Raw genomic sequence first — 11,199 nt, 5'->3', positions numbered from 1 at the left:
AAAATTACTAAAATACTTCAAAAAAAAAATCACTGAAATACATAAAAAAAAATCACTGAAATACATCTAAGCAATAAAACAAAAAAACACTAAAATACATCAAAAAAATATATATTAATATCTAATTTAATAGCTCTACCGTTAAAGGCGAAAATCAAGAATCCTGTTTTTTTTTAAACCATGTTCTCATGTATTTGTTGACACGCAAAAACATACACTATTTTGCTAAAATGTAGTTACAAATGATAATATTTAAAAAGATAATCATAAATGGTACAAAGCTACAATAAGATAGTCATTTGAGTAATTTATCTCCCGTGAAACTAGAATGAGCACACATTCCCCTGCAACGCAACTGTGTAATTTTGTTAATATATTTTATTTATACATGAAAAAAAGAGTAATTTAATCAAACATTAATTACTATAGTAAATGCTTATTAAATTCTGTTGTTTAGTAATGCATATCAAAACCTTAAATCACAATGCTGTTCTCAACAAACTCTGACAAATTGTATTAAAATAATCCCACCAAAACAAAAAAAAACAAGAGAGAGAGAAGGTCACTTTTCTTTTCTTTTGTGTGAGAGAGAGAGAGGAACATTTGTCACTCCAAAGTCCAACACAACCACCAGCTGAAGAAGAAGGAGGCAAAACTAGTGATGGGCATTTCACAGAGCAACACCAACAACAGAAGAAGAAATCATACCAACAACTGGAATAATCATCCTTATTATGCTTACCCTTCTTCTTCTTACTCTTACTACTCACCTGACCCTACTTACCATACCCACCCCCCTCCCCCTCCCCCTCCTCCTTTCCCTTTTCCACCTCATCTCCTCCCACCCCCACCACCCCCCTCCTACACCTGCCACTGCACTAATCCTACTGTTGTTGGTAGGTCTGTTTTTGCTCACAGTGATTGGCCTGTTGGTTCTTACCTACCTCCTCCTCATCAGGTGGTGGGGATGGTTGCCCCATCACCCTATGGTGACACACAACAAGCCAAGAAAGTTAGGAGTGGTGTTAATGTTCATAAAGGTTCATTAAAGCTTGAGCTTGATGAGCACAACCCAGATCAACATTTGGTTTCTTTTGTCTTTGATGCTCTCTTTGATGGAAAGTAAGTACCTCTCCTTTGCTTCAAGATTTGTTTCTGCTTTTCTTAGTTACAGTTAATATATTGCTGTTAGAAAAATTATGAACCCAATTGAACTCAGAGCCGATAAATTTAGGTAATAAAAATGAAAGATGAGATCTTTCTTTCCTTTTGTGCTTTTCTAGTTAAGGAATTTAAATTCTGGCACCTCACTTTAGCCATGTTGTTTCATTTGTGGGATCTCCTTCCTTGGTAGCTGGTGGAAGTATATGATATTTAAGAAGATCCCAAGATTCTCTTTATATTAAGGTTAGAGTTAACAGATTATCCAACTTGGGGAGAAAGATTTTTGAGCTTGTTATGCCGCTAATGGATATTGCTTTGCTCTTTCTCCGTGGCCTTATTTTGCTAAACATTGAAGTTATATCTACAGATTCATCAGGGTTTCTGAATTGGTGACGTCTAGTGGGCTCATGATTACTGGTTTAAGATGTTGTACTGTTATTCTTGTTCCGCATTACTGCTATCAAGATTCATTCCTTAATGAACATCATACTAAGATAACTGCATCCCATAACTTACTGCTCCGGTGTTGCCTGTTTCTATCAAATATAGAGCTTCTTGACTCAAGAAATGGCAGTAACATGTGAATTTTGAAGCAAGAGATCCATATAAGCAATATTGGCTAGTAGATAATATATACCCATGTTATGTCTTGTTTGCTAGGAGTCTTTTTAATTTGATTAGAGATTCATCTCTAGTTATAGAGGACCCCGATTTGTCTTAAAAGACAAGTTGTTGAGTAGTGGAACAAAATGGACCCAAATGCAACAGAATGCATATTGATGATTCATATAGTTAAATCCAACTAATTTGGGATTTTGGTGTAGTAGTTGTTGCTGAAGTATTGTCGAGACAGAATGACTCCTCTTTTGCACCTTCAGTTATCCTTTTGAAAATATCTTTAACTACTTGATGCCACATCAGTGATCAGAAGATAGCTTGAGTTTGTCTGTGTACCACTCTGTTTTCTATTACTATTATTTTTGATAAGCAAGCAACAACTTTTATTGAGTTAGCTTGCCAAGCAGTAAGATTGTGATGGACTTTGTACAAAAGGTCAGCCAATATAACACTGCTTCTATATCTTGTAAATTACCTTGTCATGCACTATACTTGTGTCACTGCTCTGTTTTCTATTATTTAATTTAATATGGGAATTGGCTACCCTTCTTTCTATGATTAGCAGTCATGGGACTGAGCCAAGAACAGACTTATAAGAGCAATAGTATAGAACCTGCTATCTGATTTTCAGTTTAAGTAAAAAACCACATCGGGTTTGAGTCTGAAATCTGAACAGACAGCTGATATGAAGTATGTGGAAGATATAAAACTCAAAAGAGATACATAGTACTCTCTGCTGTATAGTTTCAAGTTTGGTAGCTGTGTGTAAGTTTTGATTTTCCCACTTGTGTGGCAATGGATTGAAGTGCTTCATCCTGATAGGTCAACGATTTTGTCGAAATTTACAGACTGCACGTGTTTTAGCTCGCATGAGCTATGCTATACTCATTACAGATCAAGAGAGACTGTGTAGCATAGGTTTGTGCTCAAAAAGAAAAAAAATTAAAAGGAAAAAGGAAAATTTCCTCTTAAACCTTGAAACGGTCATGAAGTTGAATTGCTTTATTCATTTAGTGACATGGTAAAGATTGAAGTTCGGGATGAATATATTGTTGTTTCACTTTTGGTGTAAAGAATGTAGTGTACAGGAGGCAGAATCCCTGGTAGACGTGCTTGGTTCATACCTGATCAAAAAGAAAAAAAGAAAAAAGCTTGATTCACTGCGAACTCCAGTTGTTTTAGCATGGTTTTGGATATTTTTAAATATGGCTTTGCTCTGCTTTAGGGCTCTCATTTCATATAATATACGGAGTATAAAACATGTATATACACACACACATATGAAATTCACTGGTCCCTTACTCCCTTTTGCTTTTATCATTTGCTTTATACTAGGCTAGCGGTTGAAGATGTGTTTTCTTGTACCAAACTTTATACCAAATAGAATAAGGAGGAGGAGGAGGAACAAGAAGAAGCGGGAAGGAGGAGGAGGAGGTGGTCCATACGCTGCAAACAAATATGACACGGGTGTTGTTTACTAAAAACTAGGCCCCGATAAGAACTTTGGGTGAATTTCCCTTGGTGACTCGATACCAACATCCTTATGATTGTAGGTAGAGAGTCCTTACCACTAGGTTATCCCTCTCTTGTTTGGAAACAAATTTTATTTTGGTCTAAGATGTCTTATGCCTGCTTCATTATGCATACATTACTCACTAATGAGATCTTTCTCCCTTCCCCTCCCCTCTCTTCCTGAATTATTAGAAATGATAATAGCGAAAATGACCAACACTTGTGATAACAAATCCTAGGGTGAAACTCTAAGGCCCCGTTTGTCCATAGATACCAAAAAAGAAATTCACTTTCTTTTGGAATTTTTGAGTTGGAGTTGGAGTTGTGTTTGACCATAGTTTTTGAAATTGTAGTTTTTGGTGAAATGTAGTAAAAAGTGAAAAAATTTTGAAAAACAAGTTTTTTGAGTTTTTGGTATTCCGGAATACAACTTCAAGTTGTATTCGGAATTTTCATGGCCAAACGCTGATTCCGGAAAAAAGTGAAAAAAAAATCCGGAAAAAAGTGAATAATTTTTATGGCCAAACGGCACCGAAGATTCACAACCAAATAGCAAGAATTGGGGATGAGAAGAAAAGATATAGAGTAAGACCCAATTAATAAAGGAATTATAGGCAAATCTAGGTATACTAAACCTAAACCCTCCTAATTGATTCCTACTAATGAACCAATACTATTTGAATTCAATAAAGGAGACACAAATTCGAATCCACAAAGATGAAACTCCAAATGAAATCAATGGACAAAGGTTTGCAATTACCCAAACGATTAACACAACTAAAGCTAAGATAACTATGATTACTAAGCCTAACAAACTATCACTCAAGAGTTTTTCATCAATATTCAATGTAAGGTGTAAATGAAAGACTGAGGCATCTATTTATAGTTTTGCCTTTTACAACAAAGGCCCAAAAGTGGCCTTCGCACAAATAACCCACATGGGACCTTCACACACCTCTTTCACATCTAGCCACTTTGTGTAGTGACCTCTTTTCTTGTGTCCTCTTCAATATCCTCCCAAGCTATCATCCAAACGTTGTATACTCTTGAGATCTTCTCTTCAAGCTCTTCCAACGCTCCTCTCTTTATGAACATGGCTTGTAGTATTTGGAGCTCCCTCGCTTGGCTACGAGTGAAAGGTCTTGAAGAAGTCTTGCCACTTGATATCATATCAACTTGACAGAAAATTAATTTTCGAGCACTAACTTTAGAATGATTTGATCTTTCGGGCTCATAGTTATCTTTGGTCCAGGTAGATTTATTCCATTTCCTACTTCTGAGTTGTTTCAATTGGATTATAACCCATAGAAGGGCATTAAAGTGTTTGTGTTGCATATAGTAGCTTAAATTTCACAACCGGTTTAGTTTAGTGACAATCAGTTAAAGAAATCTATATAACTACCTGTAAGGATGTTTGACCTCGTATCTTTCCGGAAGAATCTGTCATTTTATGATATTGTGTTACTTGGAAAAACATTTTTTTTCATGATTCGGATTCAAATGTGGGGACATAAGCCTTTGGAAGACACTACTCTTCGTGGAAGTGTCTTCGATGGTTTACAAATAGTACGACCGTCTGAATCAGCTTCAAAAAAATAGTAAGACCACCTGACTGTTAATGAAATATTATGACTGTTGGAGAGTTTGCAGTAAATTTCTAACAGAAATTTAAAGTGAACTCCCTGCGAATCTTGTCCATAACTAGGGAATTTTAAGTAGGCTTTTGTACATGAGTTGGTTGAGGTTTAAAAAAACTCGTATTTGAAGTTGAAAAAGTGTATTTGGAAATTGAAGTTGTGTTTGACCTTGAACATGCAGTTGAAGTTTTATGAGTGAAAACTTGGAAAAACTCGAAAAACACCTTAAACGTGTTAGTCAGACTTAATATTCAATCCGTCCCATTTTATTTGATACTTTGCGCTTTTCGAGAGTCAATTTGACTAAACTTTGAAGCTAAATTGGATTAGATTAACTCAATATTTTAAGATTAAAAATTATATATTTGAAAACTACATTAAATGTACTATAAGTTGCAACCTTTTTCATATCAATTTGGAGAAAAAAATACATTTTAAAATGTTGGTCAAAGTTCATTTGAATCGGGAAGCGAAAAGTATCACATAAATTGGGACAGAAAGCGTAATTCAAATTTGAAGCTGAGATAATGGGTCAATTTGATAAACAAGCACTTATTTGATTCAAATTTGAAGTTGAAATAATGGTTCAATTTGATAAACAAGCACTTCTTTGAAATAATCTCCAAATACATTTCAAATCTCTGAGCCAAACTGCATGTGGGAGGGTACTTGTCTTAACCCGTTATCGAACTACGTATCGGGGCAATTACCACTCTATAGAGAGTGATCCATTCATCATGCCTGAAAAACTTGACTCTGGTTTTTGTTTCTATTAGCCATCATCTCCCATAAATAGTACCGACATTTGTATCTTTCACTCATTCTGGTAATGCTTTTGATTTTTCAATTGAACAGAAGCTTTGTTTCCTAGCTTTTCAGAAGCTCATTCTCATTTTTGTATTTGTTAAAATTGTTGATACTAAGGAAAAACTGAATAATATCTGCAGCTTGCTCAATAGCATCACTTCACTCTTGTATTTTTCAAACCTGTTTTGAAAATGCTTTTTTCAAGCCGAGGGTCTTAGTGGAAACACCCTTTCTACCTTACCCAAGGTAGGGGTAAGGTCTGCGTATACCCCACCTCCCCAGAACCCGTTTATGGTATCACACTGTGTATGTTGTTGTTGTCGTTGCTCAATAGCATCACATTATGGATCTAGATATCATGTTTTAGAGTAAATTTTGATTAGCCCGCGGCCTTTTATGTCTTGGAACAAGAAGTTCCTGAGGTCATTCATTGGAGTTAAAGAGGATTGAGGCTTACACTTTAAATTTAATAAGGCATCATTTAAATGTTCGATGGACCACACAAAGAAGGAACTTTTGGTGTTCGACTCCAACAAATTATGGACTAGAAGAATGCTCAGCCTTTTTACATCCAGAAGAGACCTACCCATTTTAAACTGCATAAGAAACTTGTCACTTGACATGTTCCTTTTGCTGAAGATTTTTTAGTTTCAAATTCAGTTTCACAGCATTCTTTTATGCTTCTGTTATTATGTGTTTGTAGTTTACAAATGTCAAGCTGTTGTTATCAATGTTTTATGTGATTGAACCTATCAAAAAGAAAAATCGGTGTTATATGTGATAACCAAAAAGGCCTTGTGCTACCATTGTGTTCAGAAAGAATAGGATATGGAGCTTGTGTGGCAAAAATCAAATAGCGATAGAAACTTGGGGCAGAAAAATGAAAGAAAGAAAATTAATCGAACGAAAGATAACCTTTTGGAGTTACCATGCCCCAATTTTTGTGACCGTTGATACTGTTTATATGGGAAATTACTAATGGTAAACTGAAAACATATTTTGGCCATGCTCTTCTGTGCAAGTTGCCTTTAATACATTTCAGAGATTCAGGAATCTCTTGATTAATTATTTTTTGTGATCAGGTAAGAACATGTTATATTCATTAATGAGATGTCTCTTGCTGTAATTCAAAGTTGGATCGGAAAACCTCAAAAAGATTTTAGCTGAATACTTACTTGAGAAGTATCTAAAAATCTATCGTGTCTCATTCTCTAAAATTTGGTTGGGATATTAGTCAGGTGATGGTAAGAACTGCTTGTGCCTCAAAAGAAACAATGTAGTGTCACTTCATTTGTTGATCTTCATTTTTACAGATTCAAAGTTGGAACTGAGAACCTCAAAAGGATTTTAGTTGAATGCTTATTTGAGAACTATTTTAAAACCTATCATATCTCATTCTCTATAATTTGATTGGGATATGAGTCAGATGATAGTGAAAGAACTGCTTGGAGCCTCAAAAGAAACAAGAAAGAACTGCTTGGAGCCTCAAAAGAAACAATGTAATGTCGCTTAATTTGTTGATTTTTCATTTTTACAGAGGTGAGGTGGTTTCATATTATTTGATTTAAGGTAGTATGTGGGTGTTCAGTGGAAATTATGTGCTCCAAATTCGCAGGAGCACCAGTAGATACTACTTGTGCCTATAGCTTACAGATTGTATCTTGTTGCTTTATTTATTTTATATATGTAAATATCATTGCTGAATCCTTCATCTAGTTTAGATCATGAAATGATTTCTTTTTTCCTCTCTGTTGTACAGCATCACAGTGTTTTATTTTGTCAAGGAAGAGCCTCATTGCAGATTTGTTCCAATATATCCCCATGTCCATGTACCTATAACAGTTCCTTTCCAGAGAGGACTTGGACAGAAATTTCGTCAACCTTCTGGGACAGGCATTGACTTAGGCTTCTTTGAAATGGAAGATCTTTCTGAACTGTCATCAGATGAGAATGTGTTTCACCTTGTAATAACTGCTACAACATGCCTTCCATCTGTTTTAACAGAGGATCATGTAAGCGATACTCTGCCTAAAACGTCCCTCCATATGCAAATTAGTCAAGCTGTATTGGAGAAGGATCATGAAGGGGCTCTCAGAGTGAGAATCATTAGGCAGATTTTATGGGTTGATAATGTTCGCTATGAGCTGCATGAGTTATATGGAATTGGAAACTCTGGCCCAGATTATGACAACAATGGCTCAGGCAAGGAGTGTGTAATATGCATGACCGAACCCAAAGATACAGCAGTGCTTCCATGCCGACATTTGGTAAGAACCACTAAGCTCAGTCAGCTTTTTTGATAAGTACTGAGCTGCCTTTGCCTTTGCCTTTGCTGAACGTGAGTTTCTTATTTTAGACAAAGATATGTTGATAAAAAGAATTTTGATGAATTCATTTTGCAACCTCAAAGAATAAATAGACAAAAATCATTTTGATTTTCTTGTTCCTGAAAATATTTTATGGTCTAGACGTCGTAGAGAATTGAGAATTCGATTTCTTTTTAAAAAAAAAAAAAAAAAAAAAATCCTTTGAATTGGAATGGCAGCAACAGAAATTCAGTATTTTGCAACGAAAACAATGTAAACAGTCGGAGTCATTTTTTGGATGAAAGGAAACCTATTCAGAAAAATGAATTAATTAAATTTAAGTAACTTTTTGGTCTAATTATCGGTTAGATGATATAGCTTGAATGAATTGTTATTGGTTCGATTCCAATAATCTGGGGTAAAACCCTGAATTACCCGTGGTGCACTTGCGGGAAACTCCTTGCCGAGGGCCTGTGCACCCCCGGGATTAGTCGGGGCTCAAAGAGACCCGGACACCCGGTGCTTAATCAAAAAAAAAAAATAATGATAGCCGTTTCAGTATCTTGAGGATACATATGTATCCTGATTGAAAAGTAATTGATAGTGCTGTATACATTACCTGTCTCGTATAGAATATTTGAAAGCAAACAAATGCACACATGCCTTGTCTTACATCTCATTCGAATCTAACTCGAGTAGACGATACTAAATAAGTTATCAATTAAAGTAGCTCAAACATACTTATTCCAATGGTGGTTAATCATTGTGGTTTTTATTTGTAATAAATCATTTTCTTGTCGCATATTTTCCTTCGGGGGTGGAGAGATGTTGTTATTCACAAAAAACTCGCTTCACATTGTATCATTTTTGTAATTGCAAGATATTGAGATACAAGATTGATGTAAATAGCTTTCAGTTACTTGTAGTTGCTCAAGATACAGTAATGAGTTGGCTGCCAATGCACCAGTTGCATTTTACATTTGAAAGTCTCTCCAGAGCTCTGATGGTTTCCATTTTCCGCCTTTAACATCTTGGCTGCTTTATTGATTAATAACTTTCCTGTTGTCCAGTGCATGTGCAATGGATGTGCGAACACATTGAGACTTCAGTCAAACAGATGCCCAATCTGCCGGCAACCATTTGAAGAGCTCTTAGAGATAAATATTAACAATGGGGATACCGATGAGTGAGCATTTCCTTGCAGAAACAAAGTAGCGATCCTAATATCATCATACGTGTGTCTCCTGTTTTCAACTCGTAAATGTTTGTCCCTATATATTTGTAGATCTTCATATAGCCAATTAATCGCTTTTGTGTTGGCCAACTATTTTTTCATTCCTTGTGTTATATTGCAATGTAAATATAACCTAGGCCAATGATCGGTCCGGATGAATTTGTTTCACTTTTTACTTAGCTAGCCGAGTGCCTCTTGTCTTGAATAACGTACTTTCATGTACTAAAAGTTATGCTGCTCTGGAAATATGGTGCATGTAAAACATTCATGAATGTTTGATTTCTGACTAAAGTTTTAACAGTATTGCTTACCTTTCCAAATGTCCTACTTTTGAATTTTCTCACCCATTGCTTGCAGATTCAGTTATTGGTAACCTTTTAGGCCTTTTTCCTTGGTCAAGATAACAAAAGATGGCTATTCAAAATCAAGAAAGAGTATGCCTAGATAGGGTCACATGAATAACTTTGAACATTCTAGGCAGTATATTTTTTTTACTTTTTCTTTTACTCTTGCAAACAGCCAAAAAGGGGTGTGGGTGGGAGAATATTTGCCATGGAAGTTAGCAGTAAGCAAGACAAACTTTAGCAGCATCCCCAAAAGCTTCTGTGGGGTTTTTCCCAGAGGTCTGAAATGAGAAGATATACAGTAACATTTATAGCTTTTTTGTATCTTAGTTACACTTACAACTTTGTACGTATGCACTGGCTTCTGTCTTTGGGGACCATACATAGTTTTTTGAGTCTTGAAGATTACACTTCTGTGGCTACTTGATTCAGTTTTTGACTCTTGAAGATGACACTTCTCTGGCTGCTTGGTTGTGTTTTCATTTCATTTCTTTTTCCATTTTTCTCTCACACATCATACATTGAAGCTCAAGATCTCAAAGGGTAAAAAGAGAGAAATTTCAAGAGCATTTTTGTCGGTGTTTCAATCATTTCTTCCATTCCCCTTTCTTTATGATGGATCAAATCATCTACATTCATACTTGCTTTGGGATTTAATGCATTTTATTATGCTGTTTATGTCACTTGGTAGTGCCATGCACTCTATTTGTTTTATGGAAGGAACACACTATGAGATATCACATCACATGACTTTTTTTCACCATATGTTTAATGATCTTTCAACTTGTTATTTCCCCTTAAAAGCATTAATAATATGGTTCTAAGGGATAGCAAGATCGAAATCCCTTTTTATCTAATGTCAACTGATATATCCATTAGACAAATTAATCCTTTAAGAAGTTAACTAATACATAACTTTAACTCTTACATAATAAAGGAACGCTATTCTCAAAATTTACTTGGTTTAGCTCATAGGAAGGAGTGAGAGAAGGGGTGGGGGGTGGGGGTGGGGGGATTGTGTGTGAAAAGATGGAAAATATCTTGTCACTAGCACAATTTCTTTTGACGGCAACTATATAGTGGCATAGTGCATGATAACACTTCATTATACCCTCTTTGACAAAATCCTAGTCCTTTAAGTAATATACAGTAAAATTCCACAAATTTACATCTTTAGGACACCATGTCATTCAAGATTTTAGGTTAATGGATCCAGAACACTATTGCACTCGTTGTTCTTATGAGATGCGAATTTAATGTAAATATAATATCTAATTGTAATATGAACCAAACTAGCCTTCTTTTCAGTGTTTTATTTTTGTTGGAGGGCAGAGGGTTTGTCCAGGAAGCAGGAAAAAGGGGCGGAAACTTACTCATATCAGTGTCTGAAGTCCCGGCCATTTTAGCGTTCCTCAAAATCTAGAATTCATACTCATTCACTGATAATTATATGAGAGAATTAAATTTTTAAGTCTCAAAATGATGTGAATAGACAAGTAAGTGTCAAAAGATGATTTCCGACTAAGTTGGATGGATAAAATGGCTAGGGAAGCTTGAGGGTTTCATAATGGAAGTCT

The 11,199-nt window shown here is 35.5% G+C and overlaps 1 protein-coding gene across 1 annotated transcript; it reads left to right on the top strand.

Moving 5' to 3' along the window:
- The first annotated feature begins 522 nt into the window (after positions 1–522).
- LOC132644997 (probable E3 ubiquitin-protein ligase LUL4) lies at positions 523–9,598 on the top strand. Its single transcript, XM_060361714.1, has 3 exons — positions 523–1,122; positions 7,498–8,005; positions 9,115–9,598. Exons 1-3 carry the CDS (start codon positions 662–664, stop codon positions 9,232–9,234), a joined length of 1,089 nt encoding a protein of 362 aa, XP_060217697.1. The 5' UTR covers positions 523–661; the 3' UTR covers positions 9,235–9,598.
- The last annotated feature ends 1,601 nt before the right edge of the window (positions 9,599–11,199 follow it).

The sequence above is a fragment of the Lycium barbarum genome, chromosome 6 (assembly GCF_019175385.1).
Source record: "Lycium barbarum isolate Lr01 chromosome 6, ASM1917538v2, whole genome shotgun sequence".
In the NCBI taxonomy this organism is placed as follows: Eukaryota; Viridiplantae; Streptophyta; class Magnoliopsida; order Solanales; family Solanaceae; genus Lycium; species Lycium barbarum.
The sequence above is the reverse complement of the archived record's forward strand: the minus strand, read 5'-3'. Positions and strand labels throughout refer to the sequence as shown.